Here is a 27,013-nt window from a genome sequence, read left to right as displayed (position 1 = left end):
GTCCGCCATAGAAACATCACCCCTTCATTTTCTTCCTTGTCCATCACAAGATCATCACATTTATTTGTGTTCCACTTGGTCCGCCATAGAAACATCACCCCTTCATTTTCTTCCTTGTCCATCACAAGATCATCACATTTATTTGTGTTCCTCTCAGTCCGCCATAAAAACATCACCCCTTCATATTCTTCCTTGTCCATCACAAGATCATCACATTAATTTGTGTTCCACTTGGTCCGCCATAAAAACATCACCCCTTCATATTCTTCCTTGTCCATCACAAGATCATCACATTAATTTGTGTTCCACTTGGTCCGCCATAGAAACATCACCCCTTCATATTCATCCTTGTCCATCACATTTATTTGTGTTCCACTTGGTCCGCCATAGAAACATCACCCCTTCATATTCATCCTTGTCCATCACAAGATCATCACATTTATTTGTGTTCCACTTGGTCCGCCATAGAAACATCACCCCTTCATTTTCTTCCTTGTCCATCACAAGATCATCACATTTATTTGTGTTCCTCTCAGTCCGCCATAGAAACATCACCCCTTCATTTTCTTCCTTGTCCATCACAAGATCATCACATTTATTTGTGTTCCACTTGGTCCGCCATAGAAACATCACCCCTTCATTTTCTTCCTTGTCCATCACAAGATCATCACATTTATTTTTGTTCCACTTGGTCCGCCATAGAAACATCACCCCTTCATATTCTTCCTTGTCCATCACAAGATCATCACATTTATTTGTGTTCCACTTGGTCCGCCATAGAAACATCACCCCTTCATTTTCTTCCTTGTCCATCACAAGATCATCACATTTGTGTTCCACTTGGTCCGCCATAGAAACATCACCCCTTCATTTTCTTCCTTGTCCATCACAAGATCATCACATTTATTTGTGTTCCTCTCAGTCCGCCATAGAAACATCACCCCTTCATTTTCTTCCTTGTCCATCACAAGATCATCACATTTATTTGTGTTCCTCTCGGTCCGCCATAGAAACATCACCCCTTCATTTTCTACCTTGTCCATCACAAGATCATCACATTTATTTGTGTTCCACTTGGTCCGCCATAGAAACATCACCCCTTCATTTTCTTCCTTGTCCATCACAAGATCATCACATTTATTTGTGTTCCACTTGGTCCGCCATAGAAACATCACCCCTTCATTTTCTTCCTTGTCCATCACAAGATCATCACATTTATTTGTGTTCCTCTCGGTCCGCCATAGAAACATCACCCCTTCATTTTCTTCGTTGTCCATCACAAGATCATCACATTTATTTGTGTTCCTCTCGGTCCGCCATAGAAACATCACCCCTTCATTTTCTTCCTTGTCCATCACAAGATCATCACATTTATTTGTGTTCCTCTCAGTCCGCCATAGAAACATCACCCCTTCATTTTCTTCCTTGTCCATCACAAGATCATCACATTTATTTGTGTTCCTCTTGGTCTGCCATAGAAACATCACTCCTTCATATTCTTCCTTATCCATCACAAGATCATCACATTTATTTGTGTTCCTCTCGGTCCGCCATAGAAACATCACCCCTTCATATTCTTCCTTATCCATCACAAGATCATCACATTAATTTGTGTTCCTCTCGGTCTGCCATAGAAACATCACCCTTTCATATTCTTCCTTGTCCATCACAAGATCATCACATTTATTTGTGTTCCTCTCGGTCCACCATAGAAACATCACCCCTTCATTTTCTTCCTTGTCCATCACAAGATCATCACATTTATTTGTGTTCCACTTGGTCCGCCATAGAAACATCACCCCTTCATATTCATCCTTGTCCATCACATTTATTTGTGTTCCACTTGGTCCGCCATAGAAACATCACCCCTTCATATTCTTCATTGTCCATCACAAGATCATCACATTTATTTGTGTTCCTCTCGGTCCGCCATAGAAACATCACCCCTTCATATTCTTCCTTATCCATCACAAGATCATCACATTTATTTGTGTTCCTCTCAGTCCGCCATAAAAACATCACCCCTTCATTTTCTTCCTTGTCCATCACAAGATCATCACATTTATTTGTGTTCCTCTCGGTCCGCCGTAGAAACATCACCCCTTCATTTTCTTCCTTGTCCATCACAAGATCATCACATTTATTTGTGTTCCTCTCAGTCCGCCGTAAAAACATCACCCCTTCATATTCTTCCTTGTCCATCACAAGATCATCACATTAATTTGTGTTCCACTTAGTCCGCCATAGAAACATCACCCCTTCATATTCATCCTTGTCCATCACATTTATTTGTGTTCCACTTGGTCCGCCATAGAAACATCACCCCTTCATATCCTTCCTTGTCCATCACAAGATCATCACATTTATTTGTGTTCCACTCGGTCCGCCATAGAAACATCACCCCTTCATTTTCTTCCTTGTCCATCACAAGATCATCACATTTATTTGTGTTCCACTCGGTCCGCCATAGAAACATCACCCCTTCATTTTCTTCCTTGTCCATCACAAGATCATCACATTTATTTGTGTTCCTCTCAGTCCGCCATAGAAACATCACCCCTTCATTTTCTTCCTTGTCCATCACAAGATCATCACATTTATTTGTGTTCCTCTCAGTCCGCCATAAAAACATCACCCCTTCATTTTCTTCCTTGTCCATCACAAGATCATCACATTTATTTTTGTTCCACTTGGTCCGCCATAGAAACATCACCCCTTCATATTCTTCCTTGTCCATCACAAGATCATCACATTTATTTGTGTTCCACTCGGTCCGCCATAGAAACATCACCCCTTCATTTTCTTCCTTGTCCATCACAAGATCATCACATTTATTTGTGTTCCTCTCAGTCCGCCATAGAAACATCACCCCTTCATTTTCTTCCTCGTCCATCACAAGATCATCACATTTATTTGTGTTCCTCTCAGTCCGCCATAAAAACATCACCCCTTCATTTTCTTCCTTGTCCATCACAAGATCATCACATTTATTTGTGTTCCTCTCAGTCCGCCATAAAAACATCACCCCTTCATTTTCTTCCTTGTCCATCACAAGATCATCACATTTATTTGTGTTCCACTTGGTCCGCCATAGAAACATCTCCTGTGTCCTTGTTGGCCCAGCAAGTGGCTCCTTGATCACAAGACAGAATGTTGGGGAGTTGCATCATCTTCTATTAGAGACCGACTAATTATCGGCGCTGATATTTAGCCTTTTGATGTGCATCGGTCTTTTTATTTATCTGTATCCATTTTTTGGACAGAATCAGCAGATATGATAGCAGTATTTTGAAAATACTCAGCAAGGTACATAGTACTGCAATAACCCCCCCTTCAACTTTCAATTGTTGCCGGTAAATCCAGGTTTTGTCCTTCTATCCCGGAGTTAGAGTCGTATGGACAACTAAACGAGGACGTGTGGTTTTCCTGAGGATATAAACCCAAGTAATATGTTTACATATACTTTGTCAAAAGTAGTATTTATAATAATATTGTGTCAAAGTTGCATGTATAATAATAGGTTGTCAAAGTAGTGTATATAATGATATTTTGTCAAAGTAGTGTACATAATAATAGGTTGTCAAAGTAGTATATATATAATACTAATTTGTCAAAGTAGTGCACATACTATTTTCGATGCACACACACCTGGAGACACCTGCAGTGTTTAGTGACCAACACGCGGTGAAATATGTCATAAAATGCACAAAAATAAAGGTATTGGCCTCATTTTGCCAAAATCCTCCTGAGCTTTGGACCAATGAGGACTTGATGAAGTGTAAAGTCTCCAATGTGTTTTATGTACAGTATCTCACTGCTCTGACTTCTTGGACTATCTCTTGTTTTGGTGGATTGGATACTGTTTTTTACTGCAATATTGAGAGTGCCATAAAATACCTGTATGTATGTATGTATGTATGTATGTATGTATGCAGGCATGTATATATGCAGGCATGCATGTATGTATGCATGTATGTATATATGCATGTATGCATATATACATGTAAGCATGCATGCACGCATGTATGTATGTATGTATATGTCCGGGCATGCATGTCTGCATGCATGTACGTACGTATGTATGTATGTATGCATGTATGTATGCATGCATGTATGTATGTATGCATGTATATATGCATGTATGTATGCATGTATGCATGCATGTATGTATGTATGCATGTATATATGCATGTATGTATGCATGTATGCATGCATGTATGTATGTATGCATGTATATATGCAGGCATGCATGTATGTATGTATGCATGCAGGCATGCATGTATATATGCAGGCATGCATGCATGTATATATGCATGCATGCATGCATGTCTGTATGTATGCATGCGTGTGTGTATGCATGCATGCATGTATATGTGCAGGCATGCATGCATGCATGCATGTACGTATGTGTGCATGCATGCATGTATGTATGTATGTATGTATATATGCATGTATGTATGCATGTATATATGCATGTATGCATGTATGTATGCATGTATATATGCATACACACATGTATGTATGCATGTATATATGCATACACACATGTATGTATGTATGTATGCATGTATATATGCAGACATGCATGTATGTATGTATGCATGTATGTATATATGCATGTATATATGTATGTATATATGCATGTATGTATGTATGTACAATTAGTTTCCTCAGTTCCCAAACGTTTATTGAGTGTTGTTAAAAGAAAAGGTGATGTAACACAGTGGTGAACATGCCCTTTCCCAACTACTTTGGCACGTGTTGCAGCCATGAAATGAGCATATTCAACTGAATATGGGTTGAAAAGGATTTGCAAATCATTGTATTCTGTTTATATTTACATCTAACACAATTTCCCAACTCATATGGAAACGGGGTTTGTACCAACGACACATCTTTTTGTATCAACATACGCAGGAAGTACCTGGCTTTTTTTTTTTTTTCCGACTGCGTGCAACTGAAATGTGCAAAAACAGCCTGGTTTCCTGTCTGACTCTCTGTCTGTCTGCTGTCTGTCTGTCTGCTGTCTGTCTGCTGCCTGTCTGCTGTCTGTCTGTCTGTCTGCTGTCTGCTGTCTGCTGTCTGTCTGACCGCATGCTGTCTGTCTGACTGCGTTCTGTCTGTCTGACGGTCAGGTGGCGGCTGCTGACCCGGACCAGCGTGCGGAGCTGACAAGTTGATGCGGTGAAGAGTCCTGCTGGAGTCCACACAAGCAAAGGTAATGACGGCCATGTTGCAAGAGTCTCAGGGAGGGTGGGGGCCCATGCGAGGGTGTGGAGAGGACGGAGGCTGGGGGCCATGACAAGAAGTCTTCAACACGGAGATTATAGTGGGAGTGGCAGACGGGGCCCTCGGGGGCCGACAGGAGGAACCTTTCAGGGTAGAACTGAGAAGAGGCCGCAAGCCAGTCCAAACCCGCTTGGCTTCCTGTTTGCAGCCGGCTTTTTGCCTCTCAGCCGCCATGTGGGGAGCACTCTGTGGTTTGAAGGGGCCCCTTGCTTGGGACTACAAGTGCGTGGTTTGAAGGGGCCCCTTGCTTGGGACTACAAGTGCATGTTTGAACGGGCCCCTTGCTTGGGACTACAAGGGCGTGGTTTGAAGGGGACCCTTGCTTGGGACTACAAGTGCGTGGTTTGAAGGGGCCCCTTGCTTGGGACTACAAGGGCGTGGTTTGAAGGGGACCCTTGCTTGGGACTACAAGTGCAAGGTTTGAAGGGGCCCCCTGCTTGGGACTACAAGGGCGTGGTTTGAAGGGGACCCTTGCTTGGGACTACAAGTGCGTGGTTTGAAGGGGCCCCTTGCTTGGGACTACAAGTGCGTGGTTTGAAGGGGCCCCTTGCTTGGGACTACAAGTGCGTGGTTTGAATGGGCCCCTTGCTTGGGACTACAAGTGCAAGGTTTGAAGGGGCCCCTTGCTTGGGACTACAAGTGCGTGGTTTGAATGGGTACCTTGCTTGGGACTACAAGTGCGTGGTTTGAAGGGGCCCCTTGCTTGGGACTACAAGTGCGTGGTTTGAAGGGGCCCCTTGCTTGGGACTACAAGTGCGTGGTTTGAAGGGGCCCCTTGCTTGGGACTACAAGTGCGTGGTTTGAAGGGGCCCCTTGCTTGGGACTGGAATGCACTTGAGACTGGAATAAGTCCAAATGCAGTCTTGCAGTTAGTCCAGGACTCACTTTTAACAGGAAGCTAAAAAGGGAGCACTTCAACTCGATTCTGGCTTCTCTGCGTTGACTTCCTGTTGGTGTTAGGACTGATTTGAAAATGTTTGTTTTAAAAGCTTTGAATGGACCAAAGTACATCAAGTGTCTGCTCCAGGGCCACTTCCAACTTGTGGGAACTAAAAGGAGGCTTAAAACTCGGGGAGACCGGGTGTTGTTGGCACTAAACTTTGTAATGTTCTGCCCTCTCATGTCAGAATGTTGAATGTTTTAAGTCTTGTCTTAAAAGCCACTTTTATTTTATGCCTTTTAAATCTTGTGGTCCTCTGTGTCTTTTAATGTTTAATTCTAGTTTCTTGATTTGTTTTTATTGATATATTCTATATTATTGCTATATATATATATATATATATATATATATATATATATATATATATATATATATATATATATATATATATATATATATATATATATATATATATATATATATATATTGGCTTTTATCAAATACATTTCCCCCAAAAATGTGACTTATATATATATATATACATACATACATATATGTAGATATACATACATACATATATATACGTATATAAATATATACATATATATATACACATATATATACAGACATATATATATATACATATATATATATATATATATATATATATACATATATATATATATATATATATATATATATATATACATATATATATATATATATATATATATATATATATATACACACACACACATATATATATATACATATATATATATATATATATATACACACACACACATATATATATATATATACACACACACCCATCCATCCATCCATCTTCTTCCGCTTATCCGAGGTCGGGTCGCGGGGGCAGCAGCCTAAGCAGGGAAGCCCAGACTTCCCTCTCCCCAGCCACTTCTTCTAGCTCTTCCCGGGGGATCCCGAGGCGTTCCCAGGCCAGCCGGGAGACATAGTCTTCCCAACGTGTCCTGGGTCTTCCCCGTGGCCTCCTACCGGTTGGACGTGCCCTAAACACCTCCCTAGGGAGGCGTTCGGGTGGCATCCTGACCAGATGCCCGAACCACACACGCCTCTTTGCGCTGTATTTTGACCCTCTCAAAATGCTTCAAAACTCACCACACTTGACACACACATCAGGACTGGCAAAAATTGCCATTTAGTAAAAAAAACAAACCCCAAAACTCAAAATTGCGCTCTAACGCAATTTTTGAATAAAACACAGAAAAAACTGCTCCTAGGAAGAAAACACAAACAAAACTGCCTGTAACTTCCGGCAGGAATGTTGGAGAAACATGAAACAAAAACTTCTATGTAGGTCTCACTTAGACCTACATTTTAATGATGGACATCCTTCAGCACAAATCAACAGGAAGTTGGTAATTACCCCTTCAAAAGTTTTGTAAAAACCCGTCACCGTTCTTCAAACGTTATCTCCTCTGAGCGCGTTTGTCGTTTCGGCTTCAAACTCGCACCGGAGAGAGTTTGAACCCTTCTGATTAAAAGTTATCGCAAGAGTTTGGATCACTGCTCCGGTTTTGATTTTATGACCCTTCAAAGATCAACTGCGCTGATGCTGCTGCGCTGCTGTTGTCTCAAGATGGCTACTACCACTGGACAAAAGTATTGGGACACTTTGGACTAACACTAGGCAAAAGTATTGGGACACTTATGGCTAACAGTAGACAATGACAATGTAAAATGGAATTAAATCTTTTTTGCCCTCAAAATTCTACACACAATACCCTATAATAATAGTAGCTACTATCCATGCTTCTACCACTTATCCGGGTTTGGGTCGCGGGGGCAGCAGCCAAAGGCGGGCCCGACCAACTTTAATTTTAAATTGCCTTTCAAATGTCTATTCTTGCTGTTGGCTTTTATCAAATACATTTCCCCCAAAAATGTGACTTACACTCCAGTGCAATGTATATATGCTTTTTTCCTTCTTTATTATGCATTTTCGCATGTGCGACTTTTACTCCGTAGCGGATTATACGCCGAAAAATACGGTATACAAAAAATGGGGGAGTGGGTGTATACTGTATACACTATGTACATGTCACACTATGTCCATGATTATGCACATGTTGACTCCAAGAGTGTGTGAGAAAATATATATCCATTGAAAAGTAGAAATGAGAATGAATTCCAACTTGTACTTGCAAAGTTGACATCATCATATTCCCTGCAGTGGATTTGGATGCATTTTGGGCAACAGAGTGAACTCTTTCATTTCCCTGCACAGACTCTTCTGTACACACACACATATATATACATACATATACATATATATATATATATATATAAGGGGTGGGCAAATTAATGCGTTAATTACGAGTTAACTCATCAATCTATTAACGCCGACAATTATTTTATTGCACATTTGCGTATGTTGTTTACATGCTTTTATTTTGTTAACGCCTTTTCTTAACAAGTAAAGATGGAACATTTGGCAAAAATACCAGACAATTCTGCAAATTTCATGGCTGGCTTACAGCGTGGTCACTCCGGGATCACTTACGACCGCCAGACAATTCTGAATGTGGATGGATCGGGCCGTTTTGGACTGAATGAGGCGTGCTTGCTAGACCGGCTAGCTAGCATGGGAATACTTTGCCGGCTACATCCAGCGGCCTGTGAAGCAGCGGAGTATATGTGTTGTCTGTCTATTTATGAATAATGCAGACCAGGAGTGTTGGCTGAGTTCTTAACGTTTGCTTTCAGAGCGTGCATATCACAACATACAAGATGCCGTCATGGTGACACAACCTATACCGGGCTACCACGCATGCTCGTTACTCCTGTTGCATGCTGGGTAGGGTAGTTCTTTTTTTCCCTGGCTCATAACATCACAATATAGTACCATGTATATGATGCGTTCAGTTTATCAAAGCACCAAGCAAACAATCGGAAAATTCCCATCATATCAATTCCTAAATATGGTCATAATTATTTTAAGTGCACTACGCAGAATAAACACAACATTATTAATATTGTTACTACGGATAATTTGATCAAAAATTCCCTAAAACAGCCCACTACCTATAATATAGGTTTTTTAAACATAAGATCCCTGATAAAAAAAAATGTTTCTGCTGTTACCTCAGAAATTGCCTGTTCAGATGTTATGATTGTGGCTCAGAGATTTGTATGTAGATTATATTTATTTTCCATAACAAACAGGATAACTTAAATACCCTGGCAGTGGCAATAAGCTTAAATGTTTGTATTTACATTTTTGGAGTTGATTTTCATAAAATATGCTATTTAACTGCTACTGTTTAACAAGGACTGATTTAAATTGTGTTTGCACAACAAATGTTTTGGCGCTTTTGTTCATGTGGGAGAATATTCCAATAAAGGTGCACTACACACTACTTTTGAATTCATTATTGGGCTTTGCGTATACAATGCAGTTAATCGCGATTAATCGGAGAAAACGTGCAGTTAACTTTGATTAAAATTTTAAATCGTTGCCCAGCCCTAATATATATATATATATAGTATAGCTCCTTGGCCAGATGAGGAAAGATGTAGAGAGCATTAGGTGCAGCAGGCAGACAGTGATCAGGTTACTGTGGCCATGGAAAAGGACGAGGAGCTCGTTAGACTCCCAAAGAGTGCTCAGTAATCAAATAAGCATCTTGCTTTACAGCTGCAAACATCAGCCATCTCATTCTTGTCTGCATTTTCTGCACCCAGGTCGCCAGCCATGGGGAACCTCATTAAGGTCCTTGGCAAGGACTTGGAGAACTGTCCTCATTTTTTCCTGGACTTTGAAAGTAAGTGAGTGGGTGTGTGCTTGAGTTGTGAGTGTCTGCAGAGGTGCATTGTGGGAGGCTGCAGGATGGAGTGATGTTGTGTTGTCGTCATCTCTTTGGTCCCGCTCTTGTCAAGCCACAACATTAGGTACACACACAGGAGCCAATCAAAAAAGACATCATGTCAATCATGCTGATTGACATTAATAAGTCATCAATTATTAATAAAGTTGACTAACTGGTTAATAAAAGTACTGTTAAAAGCCATCTTGTCTAACTGGCTGTTTAAAAGTATTACAATACACTTGTCATTCACAAGTGTATTGTGACAACTTGTGTGTCCTTGTTGCTTCACCCAGGACTACACAACTTGTGTGTCCATGTTGCCTCACCCAGGACTACACAACTTGTGTGTCCATGTTGCTTCACCCAGGACTACACAACTTGTGTGTCCATGTTGCTTCACCCAGGACTACACAACTTGTGTGTCCATGTTGCTTCACCCAGGACTACACAACTTGTGTGTCCATGTTGCCTCACCCAGGACTACACAACTTGTGTGTCCATGTTGCTTCACCCAGGACTACACAACTTATATATATATATATATATATATATATATATATATATATATATATATATATATATATATATATATATATATATTATATATATATATATATATATATATATATATATATATATATATAATATATATATATATATATATATATATATATATATATATATATATATATATATATATATATATATATATAAGGGGTCGGCAACCCGCGGCTCTTTAGCGCCGCCCTAGTGGCTCTCTGGAGCTTTTTCAAAAATATGTGAAAAATGGAAAAAGATGAGGGGGAAAAACGTATTTTTTGTTTTAATATGGTTTCTGTAGGAGGACAAACATGACACAAACCTCCCTAATTGTTATAAAACACACTGTTTATATTAAACATGCTTCACTGATTTCAGTATTTGGCGAGCGCCGTTTTGTCCTACTAATTTCGACGGTCCTTGAACTCACCCTAGTTTGTTTACATGTATAACTTTCTCCGACTTTAAGACATGTTTTATGCCACTTCTTTTTCTGTCTCATTTTGTCCACCAAACTTTTAACGTTGTGCATGAATGCACAAAGGTGAGTTTTGTTGGTGTTATTGACTTGTGTGGAGTGCTAATCAGACATATTTGGTCCCTGCATGTCTGCGAGCTAATCGATGCTAACATGCTATTTAGGCTAGCTGTATGTACATATTGCATCATTATGCATCATTTGTAGCTATATTTCAGCTCATTTAGTTTCCTTTAAGTCCACTTAATTCAATTTATATCTCATGACTGATTCACACAAATGTTCTTCTTTATGTTCCCTCGGGCCACCCACAACATCCCTGCTCCCTTCCCACTTCCTACCTACCTCCCTCCTTCCTTCCTTCCTTCCTTCCTTCCTTACTCTCAGATGCCCAGCCCACCGAGGCGGAGACGGCCGTGTGGAACCAGGTGAGCGCCGTGCTGGAGGAGGCTCACGGGATTCTGGCCGAGCTGCAGTCCTACAACGGTGCCGGGCAGGAGATACGAGAAGTGAGTGGAAGAGAAAGCAGGAAGGAGGCCAATAGTGCTGATGGAAGTCAAGTCACTCTAGCTTGTGTGCCTCACCTGTGTGCCTCACCCGTGTGCCTCACCCGTGTGCCTCACCCGTGTGCCTCACCCGTGTGCCTCACCCGTGTGCCTCACCCGTGTCCCTCACCCGTGTCCCTCACCTGTGTCCCTCACCCTTGTCCCTCACCCGTGTCCCTCACCCGTGTCCCTCACCCGTGTCCCTCACCCGTGTCCCTCACCTGTGTCCCTCACCCGTGTGCCTCAACTGTGTCCCTCATTTGTGTGCGTCACCCGTGTGCCTCACCCGTGTGCCTCACCAGTGTCCCTCACCCTTGTGCCTCACCTGTGTGCGTCACCTGTGTTCCTCACCTGTGTCCCTCACCCGTGTGCCTTACCTGTGTCCCTCACCCGTGTGCCTCAACTGTGTCCCTCATTTGTGTGCGTCACCCGTGTGCCTCACCTGTGTCCCTCACCCGTGTGCCTCACCCGTGTCCCTCACCCGTGTGCCTCACCCGTGTCCCTCACCCGTGTGCCTCACCCGTGTCCCTCACCCGTGTGCCTCACCCGTGTCCCTCACCCGTGTGCCTCACCTGCGTGCCTCAACTGTGTCCCTCATTTGTGTGCGTCACCCGTGTGCCTCATTAGTGTGCCTCACCTGTGTCCCTCACCCGTGTGCCTCACCCGTGTGCCTCACCCGTGTCCCTCACCCGTGTCCCTCACCCGTGTGCCTCACCAGCGTGCCTTACCTGTGTCCCTCAATTGTGTCCCTCACCTGTGTCCCTCACCTGTGTTCCTCACCTTTGTTCCTCACCTGTGTGCCTCACCCGTGTGCCTCACCTGCGTGCCTCAACTGTGTCCCTCATTTGTGTGCGTCACCCGTGTGCCTCATTAGTGTGCCTCACCTGTGTCCCTCACCCGTGTGCCTCACCCGTGTGCCTCACCAGCGTGCCTTACCTGTGTCCCTCAATTGTGTCCCTCACCTGTGTCCCTCACCTGTGTTCCTCACCTTTGTTCCTCACCTGTGTGCCTCACCCGTGTGCCTCACCTGCGTGCCTCAACTGTGTCCCTCATTTGTGTGCGTCACCCGTGTGCCTCATTAGTGTGCCTCACCTGTGTCCCTCACCCGTGTGCCTCACCCGTGTGCCTCACCCGTGTCCCTCACCCGTGTTCCTCACCCGTGTGCCTCACCCGTGTCCCTCACCCGTGTCCCTCACCCGTGTCCCTCACCCGTGTCCCTCACCCGTGTCCCTCACCTGTGTCCCTCACCCGTGTGCCTCACCTGCGTGCGTCACCCGTGTGCCTCATTAGTGTGCCTCACCTGTGTCCCTCTCCCGTGTGCCTCACCCGTGTGCCTCACCCGTGTGCCTCACCCATGTGCATCAGCTGTGTTCCTCACCTGTGTCCCTCACCCGTGTGCCTCACCCGTGTCCCTCACCCGTGTGCCTCACCCGTGTGCCTCACCCGTGTGCCTCACCCGTGTGCCTCACCCGTGTCCCTCACCCGTGTCCCTCACCCGTGTCCCTCACCCGTGTCCCTCACCCGTGTCCCTCACCCGTGTCCCTCACCTGTGTCCCTCACCCGTGTGCCTCACCTGCGTGCGTCACCCGTGTGCCTCATTAGTGTGCCTCACCTGTGTCCCTCTCCCGTGTGCCTCACCCGTGTGCCTCACCCGTGTGCCTCACCCATGTGCATCAGCTGTGTTCCTCACCTGTGTCCCTCACCCGTGTGCCTCACCCGTGTCCCTCACCCGTGTGCCTCACCCGTGTGCCTCACCCGTGTGCCTCACCCGTGTGCCTCACCCGTGTGCCTCACCCGTGTCCCTCACCCGTGTGCCTCACCCGTGTGCATCAGCTGTGTTCCTCACCCGTGTGCCTCACCCGTGTGCCTTACCTCTGTCCCTCACCCGTGTGCCTCAACTGTGTCCCTCACATGTGTGCGTCACCCGTGTGCCTCATTAGTGTGCCTCACCTGTGTCCCTCAGCCGTGTCCCTCACCCGTGTGCCTCACCCTTGTGCCTCACCCTTGTGCCTCACCCGTGTGCCTCACCCGTGTGCGTCACCTGTGTTCCTCACCCGTGTGCCTCACCTGTGTTCCTCACCTGTGTTACTCACCCGTGTGCCTCACCTGTGTTCCTCACCTGTGTTACTCACCCGTGTGCCTCACCCGTGTGCCTCACCTGTGTCCCTCACCTGTGTCCCTCACCTGTGTCCCTCACCTGTGTCCCTCACCTGTGTGCCTCACCCGTGTGCCTAACCCGTGTGCCTCACCCATGTGCCTCACCAGCGTGCCTCACCAGCGTGCCTTACCTGTGTCCCTCACCTGTGTCCCTCACCTGTGTGCCTTACCCGTGTGCCTTACCCGTGTGCCTCACCCGTGTGCGTCACCCGTGTTCCTCACCCGTGTGCCTCACCCGTGTGCCTCACCCGTGTGCCTCACCAGCGTGCCTTACCTGTGTCCCTCAACTGTGTCCCTCACCTGTGTCCCTCACCTGTGTTCCTCACCCGTGTCCCTCACCCGTGTGCCTCACCCGTGTTCCTCACCCGTGTTCCTCACCTGTGTTCCTCACCTGTGTTCCTCACCTGTGTGCCTCACCTGTGTGCCTCACATGCAGGCCATCCAGAACCCAGGTGAGCTGGCTCTGCAGGAGAAGGCCTGGAACGCCGTCTGCCCCCTGGTGGCCAAGCTCAAGCGCTTCTATGAGTTCTCCCTGCGACTGGGTGAGTGTCTGCCATCTTCCCTCCATTTTATACCGCTTGTCTTGTTTGGGGTCGCGGGCAGTGCTGGAGACTATCTCAGCTGCATTTGGGCGGAAGGAGAGATACACCCTGGACAAGGAAGGCCGAGTACACCTTGGACAAGTCGCTACCTCATGACCAGAAATAATATTAATACCTTGTCTGCCATCAAGACATGGCCTTTAAACGGTGGTGTGTCGTCACTGTCATTAAATATGTCAACTTAATTATATTGTCTTCATGTCCTGTGATGCTCCTTCCATGCTGTTGTTCTTACTTTGTGTGTGTGTATAGTATATCCAGTAGTGTGTAAGTGTGTGTGTGTATAGTATCTCCTGTAGTGTGTAAGTGTGTGTGTGTATAGTATCTCCAGTAGTGTGTAAGTGTGTGTGTGTGTGTGTATAGTATATCCGGTAGTGTGTAAGTGTGTGTGTGTATAGTATCTCCAGTAGTGTGTAAGTGTGTGTGTGTATAGTATATCCAGTAGTGTGTAAGTGTGTGTGTGTGTATAGTATATCCGGTAGTGTGTAAGTGTGTGTGTGTATAGTATCTCCAGTAGTGTGTAAGTGTGTGTGTGTGTATAGTATATCCAGTAGTGTGTAAGTGTGTGTGTGTGTGTATAGTATCTCCAGTAGTGTGTAAGTGTGTGTGTGTATAGTATCTCCAGTAGTGTGTAAGTGTGTGTGTGTATAGTATCTCCAGTAGTGTGTAAGTGTGTGTGTGTATAGTATATCCGGTAGTGTGTAAGTGTGTGTGTGTATAGTATCTCCAGTAGTGTGTAAGTGTGTGTGTGTGTATAGTATCTCCAGTAGTGTGTAAGTGTGTGTGTGTATAGTATCTCCAGTAGTGTGTAAGTGTGTGTGTGTATATAGTATCTCCAGAAGTGTGTAAGTGTGTGTGTGTATAGTATCTCCAGTAGTGTGTAAGTGTGTGTGTGTGTGTGTAGTATCTCCAGAAGTGTGTAAGTGTGTGTGTGTATAGTATCTCCAGTAGTGTGTAAGTGTGTGTGTGTGTGTGTGTAGTATCTCCAGTAGTGTGTAAGTGTGTGTGTGTGTGTGTGTGTGTATAGTATATCCAGTAGTGTGTAAGTGTGTGTGTGTATAGTATCTCCAGTAGTGTGTAAGTGTATAATATATCCAGTAGTGTGTAAGTGTGTGTAAGTGTATAGTATATGCAGTAGTGTGTAAGTGTGTGTGTGTGTGTGTGTATAGTATCTCCAGTAGTGTGTAAGTGTGTGTGTTTGTGTGTGTGTGTGTGTGTGTGTGTATAGTATCTCCCGTAGTGTGTAAGTGTGTGTGTGTGTATAGTATCTCCAGTAGTGTGTAAGTGTGTGTGTGTATAGTATCTCCTGTAGTGTGTAAGTGTGTGTGTTTGTGTGTGTGTGTGTGTGTATAGTATCTCCAGTAGTGTGTAAGTGTGTGTGTGTGTATAGTATATCCAGTAGTGTGTAAGTGTGTGTGTGTGTATAGTATCTCCAGTAGTGTGTAAGTGTATAATATATCCAGTAGTGTGTAAGTGTATAATATATCCAGTAGTGTGTAAGTGTGTAAGTGTATAGTATATGCAGTAGTGTGTAAGTGTGTGTGTGTGTGTGTGTATAGTATCTCCAGTAGTGTGTAAGTGTGTGTGTTTGTGTGTGTGTGTGTGTGTGTGTATAGTATCTCCCGTAGTGTGTAAGTGTGTGTGTGTATAGTATCTCCAGTAGTGTGTAAGTGTGTGTGTGTATAGTATCTCCTGTAGTGTGTAAGTGTGTGTGTTTGTGTGTGTGTGTGTGTGTATAGTATCTCCAGTAGTGTGTAAGTGTGTGTGTGTGTATAGTATATCCAGTAGTGTGTAAGTGTGTGTGTGTGTATAGTATCTCCAGTAGTGTGTAAGTGTATAATATATCCAGTAGTGTGTAAGTGTGTGTAAGTGTGTAGTATATGCAGTAGTGTGTAAGTGTGTGTGTGTGTGTGTGTGTGTATAGTATCTCCAGTAGTGTGTAAGTGTGTAAGTGTGTGTGTATAGTATCTCCAGTAGTGTGTAAGTGTGTGTGTATAGTATATCCAGTAGTGTGTAAGTGTGTGTGTGTGTATAGTATCTCCAGTAGTGTGTAAGTGTGTGTGTGTATAGTATCTCCTGTAGTGTGTAAGTGTGTGTGTGTATAGTATCTCCAGTAGTGTGTAAGTGTGTGTGTATAGTATCTCCAGTAGTGTGTAAGTGTGTGAGTGTATATTATCTCCAGTAGTGTGTAAGTGTGTGTGTGTATAGTATATCCAGTAGTGTGTGTGTGTGTGTATAGTATCTCCAGTAGTGTGTAAGTGTGTGTGTGTATAGTATATCCAGTAGTGTGTAAGTGTGTGTGTGTATAGTATCTCCAGTAGTGTGTAAGTGTGTGTGTGTATAGTATCTCCAGTAGTGTGTAAGTGTGTGTGTGTATATAGTATATCCAGTAGTGTGTAAGTGTGTGTGTGTGTGTATAGTATCTCCAGTAGTGTGTAAGTGTGTGTGTGTATAGTATCTCCTGTAGTGTGTGTGTGTGTGTGTATAGTATCTCCAGTAGTGTGTAAGTGTGTGTGTGTATAGTATATCCAGTAGTGTGTAAGTGTGTGTGTATAGTATCTCCAGTAGTGTGTAAGTGTGTGTGTGTATAGTATCTCCAGTAGTGTGTAAGTGTGTGTGTGTATAGTATCTCCTGTAGTGTGTAAGTGTGTGTGTGTGTGTATAGTATATCCAGTAGCGTGTAAGTGTGTGTGTGTGTATAGTATCTCCAGTAGTGTGTAAGTGTGTGTGTGTGTGTATAGTATCTCCAGTAGTGTGTAAGTGTGTGTGTGTGTGTATAGTATATCCAGTAGTGTGTAAGTGTGTGTGTGTGTATAGTATATCCAGTAGTGTGTAAGTGTGTGTGTGTGTATAGTATATCCAGTAGTGTGTAAGTGTGTGTGTGTATAGTATCTCCAGTAGCGTGTAAGTGTGTGTGTGTATAGTATCTCCAGTAGCGTGTAAGTGTGTGTGTGTATAGTATCTCCAGTAGCGTGTAAGTGTGTGTGTGTATAGTATCTCCAGTAGCGTGTAAGTGTGTGTGTGTGTATAGTATCTCCAGTAGTGTGTAAGTGTGTGTGTGTGTATAGTATCTCCAGTAGTGTGTAAGTGTGTGTGTGTGTATAGTATCTCCAGTAGCGTGTAAGTGTGTGTGTGTATAGTATCTCCAGTAGTGTGTAAGTGTGTGTGTGTGTATAGTATATCCAGTAGCGTGTAAGTGTGTGTGTGTGTATAGTATATCAAGTAGTGTGTAAGTGTGTGTGTGTATAGTATATCCAGTAGCGTGTAAGTGTGTGTGTGTGTATAGTATATCCAGTAGTGTGTAAGTGTGTGTGTGTATAGTATCTCCAGTAGCGTGTAAGTGTGTGTGTGTATAGTATCTCCAGTAGCGTGTAAGTGTGTGTGTGTATAGTATCTCCAGTAGCGTGTAAGTGTGTGTGTGTATAGTATCTCCAGTAGTGTGTAAGTGTGTGTGTGTATAGTATCTCCTGTAGTGTGTAAGTGTGTGTGTGTGTGTGTATAGTATCTCCAGTAGTGTGTAAGTGTGTGTGTGTATAGTATCTCCAGTAGTGTGTAAGTGTGTGTGTATAGTATATCCAGTAGTGTGTAAGTGTGTGTGCGTATAGTATCTCCAGTAGCGTGTAAGTGTGTGTGTGTATAGTATCTCCAGTAGCGTGTTAGTGTGTGTGTGTATAGTATCTCCAGTAGCGTGTAAGTGTGTGTGTGTATAGTATCTCCAGTAGTGTGTAAGTGTGTGTGTGTATAGTATCTCCTGTAGTGTGTAAGTGTGTGTGTGTGTGTATAGTATCTCCAGTAGTGTGTAAGTGTGTGTGTGTATAGTATCTCCAGTAGTGTGTAAGTGTGTGTGTGTGTGTATATAGTATCTCCAGTAGTGTGTAAGTGTGTGTGTGTATAGTATCTCCAGTAGTGTGTAAGTGTGTGTGTGTGTGTGTGTGTATAGTATCTCCAGTAGTGTGTAAGTGTGTGTGTGTGTATAGTATATCCAGTAGTGTGTAAGTGTGTGTGTGTATAGTATCTCCAGTAGTGTGTAAGTGTATAGTATATCCAGTAGTGTGTAAGTGTATAGTATATCCAGTTGTGTGTAAGTGTGTGTGTGTGTATAGTATATGCAGTAGTGTGTAAGTGTGTGTGTGTGTGTATAGTATCTCCAGTAGTGTGTAAGTGTGTGTGTGTGTGTGTGTGTATAGTATCTCCCGTAGTGTGTAAGTGTGTGTGTGTATAGTATCTCCAGTAGTGTGTAAGTGTGTGTGTGTATAGTATCTCCTGTAGTGTGTAAGTGTGTGTGTTTGTGTGTGTGTGTGTATAGTATCTCCAGTAGTGTGTAAGTGTGTGTATAGTATCTCCCGTAGTGTGTGTGTGTGTGTGTATAGTATCTCCAGTAGTGTGTAAGTGTGTGTGTGTGTATAGTATCTCCAGTAGTGTGTAAGTGTGTGTGTGTGTATAGTATATCCAGTAGTGTGTAAGTGTGTGTGTGTGTGTGTGTGTGTATAGTATCTCCAGTAGTGTGTAAGTTTGTGTGTGTGTAAGTGTGTGTGTGTGTATAGTATCTCCAGTAGTGTGTAAGTGTGTGTGTGTGTATAGTATATCCAGTAGTGTGTAAGTGTGTGTGTGTGTGTGTGTGTGTGTGTATAGTATCTCCAGTAGTGTGTAAGTTTGTGTGTGTGTAAGTGTGTGTGTGTATAGTATCTCCAGTAGTGTGTAAGTGTGTGTGTATAGTATCTCCAGTAGTGTGTAAGTGTGTGTGTGTATAGTATCTCCAGTAGTGTGTAAGTGTGTGTGTATAGTATCTCCAGTAGTGTTTAAGTGTGTGTGTGTATAGTATCTCCAGTAGTGTGTAAGTGTGTGTGTTTGTGTGTGTGTATAGTGTCTCCAGTAGTGTGTGTGTGTGTGTGTGTGTATAGTATCTCCAGTAGTGTGTAAGTGTGTGTGTGTGTATAGTATCTCCAGTAGTGTGTAAGTGTGTGTGTGTGTATAGTATCTCCAGTAGTGTGTAAGTGTGTGTGTGTGTATAGTATCTCCAGTAGTGTGTAAGTGTGTGTGTGTGTGTGTGTATAGTATATCCAGTAGTGTGTAAGTGTGTGTGTGTGTGTGTGTGTGTATAGTATCTCCAGTAGTGTGTAAGTTTGTGTGTGTGTAAGTGTGTGTGTGTGTGTGTATATAGTATCTCCAGTAGTGTGTAAGTGTGTGTGTGTGTATAGTATCTCCAGTAGTGTGTAAGTGTGTGTGTATGTATAGTATCTCCTGTAGTGTGTGTGTGTGTATAGTATCTCCAGTAGTGTGTAAGTGGGTGTGTGTGTATAGTATCTCCAGTAGTGTGTGTGTGTGTATAGTATATACAGTAGTGTGTAAGTGTGTGTGTGTGTGTGTGTGTATAGTATCTCCAGTAGTGTGTGTGTGTGCGTGCGTGCGTGCGTGCGTGTGTGTGTTGACATGAGTGCTGGTATTTGTAGAGGTGAAGTGGGGTTAAGTAGGACATGACAGTCGGCCCAGGTGAGAAACGCCCACCCAGCCTTTAAAGAAACTTACTACTTGAACAATATTAAGACGTTGAACATTTATTGGAAAGACAAAGGTGTCGTGTTTAGTTCAGACATGAGCAACCATGTTTTATGTGCATACTCACCTTGTTGCTGGCGTGTCTCTCTCTCACTCACACACACACACACACACACACACACACACACACACACACACACACACACGTTGCTACAGTAACAGTGAGCGAGAGAGAAGAAGGATGGAGTCGGCCTACTAATAATGTGAACATTCTGTTCCCACTCACCAATAATTGATGTCAATGTATTATTATTATCATTGTTATTATTATTATATATGTATTCTATGATTATGTCTATATTGTGCTCTTCTACTGTACATCTATTTATTCATTTCATCCAGCAGGATAATTGCTTAGCCAACCTATCAAACATTTGCCTGCTTCCTAAACCGGACCTATAGCCACCTACTGTACCTATTTAACATCTTACCTATGTAGCTTGCAGACCATTACTTACCTACCTAACTAGCTAGTTACCCTCCTACCCATCTAGTTAGCTGGCTAGTTACCCACCTATCTCGCTTTCTATTTCCCTATTTAATGTCATATATATCTATCTAGCCGTTACTTACCTCCCTACCTACCTAGTTACCCTCCTACCCATCTAGTTAGCTGGTTATTTACCCACCTACTGTATCTAGCTGGCTATTTCCCTATTTAATGTTATATACATCTATCTAGACGTTACTCTCCCACCTATTTCTTTAGTTACCTCCAGACTTAACAAGAATCATACCTAATTATGCTCCTTATTACCAACGTAGCGATTTACCTATTATTCCTCTACAGACCTAACTAGCAACTAATTTAGCCATGTAGATTTTCAAGCCTGTTATTTACCTACCTGCTGAGTTAACTATTTCACTTCCTACCCATCTATTTCTCTAAAAAAAACATAACTAGCAACTTACAAATGTCATTTTCGGGCCATCTATCAAGCTAGCTATTTCCCTACCTGTCTAATCAGCAATTGACCTTCTTACCTGTTTGTCTTCCTACAAACCTAACCAGCAACTTATTTATTTACTCTCCTAGCTTTCTACAGTATCAAGCTAGCTATTTACTTTCCTCCCGATTTAGCCATTTTGAATCAAGAAAGGACTCTGAATTGAATAGTTACCCACAAGAATCAAATCGTGTGGTCCCCAAAGAGTCACTGCCTTATGAGTTAGCTATTTACCTTCTTCCTGGTTTATTTCCCTTCAGACGTAACGAGCAACTTACCTATTTACTACATTAGCTGTAACTTTCCTGAATATTTTGTTCCCTACAAACCTAACAAGCAACTTACCTATTTACTATACTAGCTATCTACTTAGCTAGCTATTTACCAAACTGTCTTGTTAGCTATTTACCTCCCTAAATATTTATTTCCCTACAGACCTAACAAGCAACTTACCTATTTACGATACTAGCTATCTATTTGGCTAGCTATTTACCAACCTCTCTTGTTAGCTATTTACCTCCCTAAATATTTATTTCCCTACAGACCTAACAAGCAACTTACCTATTTACTATACTAGCTATCTATTTGGCTAGCTATTTACCAAACTGTCTTGTTAGCTATTTACCTACCTAAATATTTAATTCCCTTAAGTCTTAACAAGCAATTTAGTATCGACTCACCTGCCTATTTATCAAGCTAGCTATTGCAGAGTTAGCTATTTACCTCCCTAAATATTTATTTCCCTACAGACCTAACAAGGAACTTACCTATTTACGATACTAGCTATCTATCAAGCGAGCTATTTACCAACCTCTCTTGTTAGCTATTTACCTCCCTAAATATTTATTTCCCTACAGACCTAACAAGCAACTTACCTATTTACTATACTAGCTACCTATTTGGCTAGCTATTTACCAAACTGTCTTGTTAGCTATTTACCTACCTAAATATTTATTTCCCTTAAGTCTTAACAAGCAATTTAGTATCGACTCACTTGCCTATTTATCAAGCTAGCTATTGCAGAGTTAGCTATTTACCTCCCTAAATATTTATTTCCCTACAGACCTAACAAGGAACTTACCTATTTACGATACTAGCTATCTATCAAGCGAGCTATTTACCAACCTCTCTTGTTAGCTATTTACCTCCCTAAATATTTATTTCCCTAAAGTCCTAACTAGCAACTTATTTTCGACTCAGCTGGCTATTGATCAAGCTAGCTATTGCCGAGTTATCTATTTACCTTACAACCTTTTGAGCTAGCTACAGTCTGTGGCCACTTACCTACAAATCACTACCTACCTGTCGATTTAGCCTACCTAGCTACCTGTTTTAGCTATACCTACCTAGCTCTCCTGCCCATAAAGAAGTCAAGGTCTTACCTACCAAGGAGCTTCAAACCCGTCTAGTGGCCTTTGATGGTTGGGGCTAGATGATGTTAAGAAGTCGACAGTATTTAAAGTGGCCCTCAGCCATCATGGCTGCTTGTTGTCTAAGCCCTCAGCAGGAGGGGCCCTTTAGATGAAACACTTTGTATTTATAGAAGGCCCCGATGCATTTTTAATGGCCAGGACAGGATGACACAACGGTGTGTGACTCATGAGACCTGATGCGGCGTTCACGCTTTCTAACTCCACCAAATCCTGTCTTTTTGGAGCTGATTCCCTGTTGTGGCCCTGCAGAGAACGCCCTGCGCAGCCTGCTGGAGGCGCTGACCAGCCCCCCCTACGCCCCCATGCAGCACCTGGAGCGAGAGCAGGCCCTGGCCAAGCAGTTTGCTGAGATCCTGCACTTCACGCTCAGCTTTGACGAACTCAAGGTCGAGGAACAACAAGACGCTGTCTGGTGTCACATGTCAGCTGACGCTCACGTCTGTGTTTAGATGACCAATCCTGCCATCCAGAACGACTTCAGCTACTACAGAAGGACCATCAGCAGGAACCGCCTCAACAACCAGCAGGTAGACACACCTGACCCGCATGTACTCCGCAAGCACATGCGGCCTAGTCCAGTTTGATCGCTGTGTCCACACAAGTCACCATCCCGTCACGTTCCTGACCTCCTGAACCGTAGGAGTAGACTTGATGTGCTTCCTAGTTCTTGTGGGAACACACACATAAGTCCCAGTTTGATCGGTAAGAGGTGTGTTGACAGAAGTCACCATCCCGTCACGTTCCTGACCTCCTGAACCGTAGGAGTAGACTTGATGTGCTTCCTAGTTTTAGTGGGAACACACACTTAAGTCCCAGTTTGATCGGTAAGAGGTGTGTTGACAGAAGTCACCCTCACTTCATTTGACTTATCAGGCTTCATGTTGTGGTTTTAATATACACACAAACTGCAACCTGGCCTGGAGGTGTGTTGACAGAAGTGTTGATTGTGTTGGGAATAGCTGTTAGACTGCCATACATAACCAAACTACATTTGTGTACAAAGATCAATAATTGGATCAAACAAGATGTTTGGGAAGTTCACAAAAAAGCCTGCAGTCAATCAAATATCAATATGACATGACATAAATGTGAGGTGTGGGACCTACATAAATGTGAGGTGTGGGACCTGCATAAATGTGAGGTGTGGGACCTACATAAATGTGAAGTGTGGGACCTGCATAAACCTACATAAATGTGAGGTGTGGGACCTGCATAAACCTACATAAATTTAAAGTGTGGGACCTACATAAACCTACATAAATGTGAGGTGTGGGACCTACATAAATGTGAGGTGTGGGACCTACATACATGTGAGGTGTGGGACCTACATAAATGTGAGGTGTGGGACCTGAATAAACCTACATAAATGTGAAGTGTGGGACCTACATAAACTTACATAAATGTGAGGTGTGGGACCTACATAAATGTGAGGTGTGGGACCTACATACATGTGAGGTGTGGGACCTACATAAATGTGAGGTGTGGGACCTACATAAATGTGAGGTGTGGGACCTGAATAAACCTACATAAATGTGAAGTGTGGGACCTACATAAACTTACATAAATGTGAGGTGTGGGACCTACATAAATGTGAGGTGTGGGACCTACATAAATGTGAGGTGTGGGACCTACATAAACCTACATAAATGTGAGGTGTGGGACCTACATAAACCTACATAAATGTGAGGTGTGGGACCTACATAAACCTACATAAATGTGAGGTGTGGGACCTACATAAACTTACATAAATGTGAGGTGTGGGACCTACATAAACCCACATAAATGTGAGGTGTGGGACCTACATAAACCTACATAAATGTGAGGTGTGGGACCTACATAAACTTACATAAATGTGAGGTGTGGGACCTACATAAACCCACATAAATGTGAGGTGTGGGACCTACATAAACCTACATAAATGTGAAGTGTGGGACCTACATAAATGTGAGGTGTGGGACCTACATAAATGTGAGGTGTGGGACCTACATAAATGTGAGGTGTGGGACCTACATAAATGTGAGGTGTGGGACCTACATAAATGTGAGGTGTGGGACCTACATAAACCTACATAAATGTGAAGTGTGGGACCTACATAAACCTACATAAATGTGAGGTGTGGAACCTACATAAATGTGAGGTGTGGGACCTACATAAACCTACATAAATGTGAGGTGTGGAACCTACATAAATGTGAGGTGTGGGACCTACATAAATGTGAGGTGTGGGACCTACATAAATGTGAGGTGTGGGACCTACATAAATGTGAGGTGTGGGACCTACATAAACCTACATAAATGTGAGGTGTGGGACCTAATTAATGTGAGGTGTGGGACCTACATAAATGTGAGGTGTGGGACCTACATAAATGTGAGGTGTGGGACCTACATACATGTGAGGTGTGGGACCTACATAAACCTACATAAATGTGAGGTGTGGGACCTACATAAACCTACATAAATGTGAGGTGTGGGACCTACCTAAATGTGAGGTGTGGGACCTACATAAACCTACATAAATGTGAGGTGTGGGACCTACATAAACCTGCATAAATGTGAGGTGTGGGACCTACATAAACCTACATAAATGTGAGGTGTGGGACCTACATAAATGTGAGGTGTGGGACCTACATAAATGTGAGGTGTGGGACCTACATAAATGTGAGGTGTGGGACCTACATAAATGTGAGGTGTGGGACCTACATAAATGTGAGGTGTGGGACCTACATAAATGTGAGGTGTGGGACCTACATAAACCTACATAAATGTGAGGTGTGGGACCTACATAAATGTGAGGTGTGGGACCTACATAAATGTGAGGTGTGGGACCTACATAAATGTGAGGTGTGGGACCTACATAAATGTGAGGTGTGGGACCTACATAAATGTGAGGTGTGGGACCTACATAAACCTACATAAATGTGAGGTGTGGGACCTACATAAATGTGAGGTGTGGGACCTACATAAACCTACATAAATGTGAGGTGTGGGACCTACATAAAGCTACATAAATGTGAGGTGTGGGACCTACATAAATGTGAGGTGTGGGACCTACATAAACCTACATAAATGTGAGGTGTGGGACCTACATAAATGTGAGGTGTGGGACCTACATAAACCTGCATAAATGTGAGGTGTGGGACCTACATAAACCTACATAAATGTGAGGTGTGGGACCTACATAAACCTACATAAATGTGAGGTGTGGGACCTACATAAACCTGCATAAATGTGAGGTGTGGGACCTACATAAACCTACATAAATGTGAGGTGTGGGACCTGCATAAATGTGAGGTGTGGGACCTACCTCTCATTTTCCCGTGGCTGTCCTTTGCTGTTGTGTTGAAGTTGTGTTGGGATTGTTTGGCAGCTGGAAGCAGAAAACGAGGTCAACAACGAGATGGCCAATCGCATGTCGCTGTTCTACGCTGAGGCCACGCCCATGTTGAAGACCCTCAGCAACGCCACCACCAAGTTTGTGTCAGAGGTAATAGTGTTGATGAATACCAAATATATTCTTCTTGTGTCATTTAATGGGAATTATTAGTCCTCTTCATTAATGGTACAATTTTTGTAGAATATGGACATATTTGTCTAAGCATTTGGTATTGTGATAATATTCCAGTAATAAGTCTAAGACTGTATAGTTGTGGTTCTCAAACTTTGTTCACCAAGTACCACCATCATGACAACATTAAATACAGTAGTGTAGTAGACCTAAGTATTCATTAAGTACCACCATCATGACAACATTAAATACAGTAGTGTAGTAGACCTAAGTATTCATTAAGTACCACCATAATGACAACATTAAATACAGTAGTGTAGTAGACCTAAGTATTCATTAAGTACCACCATCATGACAACATTAAATACAGTAGTGTAGTAGACCTAAGTATTCATTAAGTACCACCATGATGACAACATTAAATACAGTAGTGTAGTAGACCTAAGTATTCATTAAGTATCACCATCATGACAACATTAAATACAGTAGTGTAGTAGACCTACGTATTCATTAAGTACCACCATCATGACAACATTAAATACAGTAGTGTAGTACACCTAAGTATTCATTAAATACCAACATAATGACAACATTAAATACAGTAGTGTAGTAGTCGCAAGTATTCATTAAGTACCACCATCATGACAACATTAAATACAGTAGTGTAGTAGACCTAAGTATTCATTAAAAACAAGTTCTGGGTTTTATTTAGCAGGTATATTGAAACATCACAGGGTTTGAACAGTGACATTGTGTTTGAATTCAGGAAACTAAAATTGTTGCATTAGAAGATTTAATGAGGTGACTATTTGGCGTACCACTCCACAGTGCCCACGTACCACTAGTAGTACCAATACCACAGTCTGACAATGACTACTATTTAGTAGTGGTACGACAGTCTGAAAATGACCACTATTTAGTATTGGTACCACTAGTAGTACCAACACCACTAGTACCACTAGTAGTACCAGTACTACAGTCTGAGAATGACTACTGTGTAGTATTGGTATCACTTGTAGTACCAACACCACGAGTACCACTAGTAGTACCAGTACTACAGTCTGAGAATGACCACTATTTAGTATTGGTACCACTTGTAGTACCAACACCACGAGTACCACTAGTAGTACCAGTACTACAGTCTGAGAATGACTACTGTGTAGTATTGGTACCACTAGTAGTACCAACACCACTAGTACCACTAGTAGTACCAGTACCACAGTCT

At 42.9% G+C, this 27,013-nt stretch overlaps 1 protein-coding gene across 2 annotated transcripts in view; it reads left to right on the top strand.

Moving 5' to 3' along the window:
• The window catches only part of fam49al (family with sequence similarity 49 member A, like), a 35,707-nt gene that overhangs the window by 4,286 nt on the left and 4,408 nt on the right, over positions 1–27,013 (top strand). The window contains exons 2-8 of one of the 2 annotated variants that reach the window (XM_061882672.1): positions 5,136–5,218; positions 9,902–9,981; positions 11,432–11,553; positions 14,183–14,288; positions 22,534–22,670; positions 22,734–22,811; positions 25,651–25,767. In XM_061882672.1, the coding sequence (XP_061738656.1) occupies positions 9,912–9,981; positions 11,432–11,553; positions 14,183–14,288; positions 22,534–22,670; positions 22,734–22,811; positions 25,651–25,767 (630 nt within the window). In that variant the 5' untranslated portion in view covers positions 5,136–5,218; positions 9,902–9,911. Of the gene's footprint in view, positions 1–5,041; positions 5,219–9,901; positions 9,982–11,431; positions 11,554–14,182; positions 14,289–22,533; positions 22,671–22,733; positions 22,812–25,650; positions 25,768–27,013 lie in introns of those variants that run through there. The other variant, XM_061882673.1, reaches the window with a different exon arrangement.

The sequence above is a fragment of the Nerophis ophidion genome, linkage group LG21 (genome assembly GCF_033978795.1).
Source record: "Nerophis ophidion isolate RoL-2023_Sa linkage group LG21, RoL_Noph_v1.0, whole genome shotgun sequence".
Taxonomy (NCBI): domain Eukaryota; kingdom Metazoa; phylum Chordata; class Actinopteri; order Syngnathiformes; family Syngnathidae; genus Nerophis; species Nerophis ophidion.
This window is presented reverse-complemented; position numbering and strand designations above follow the sequence as displayed.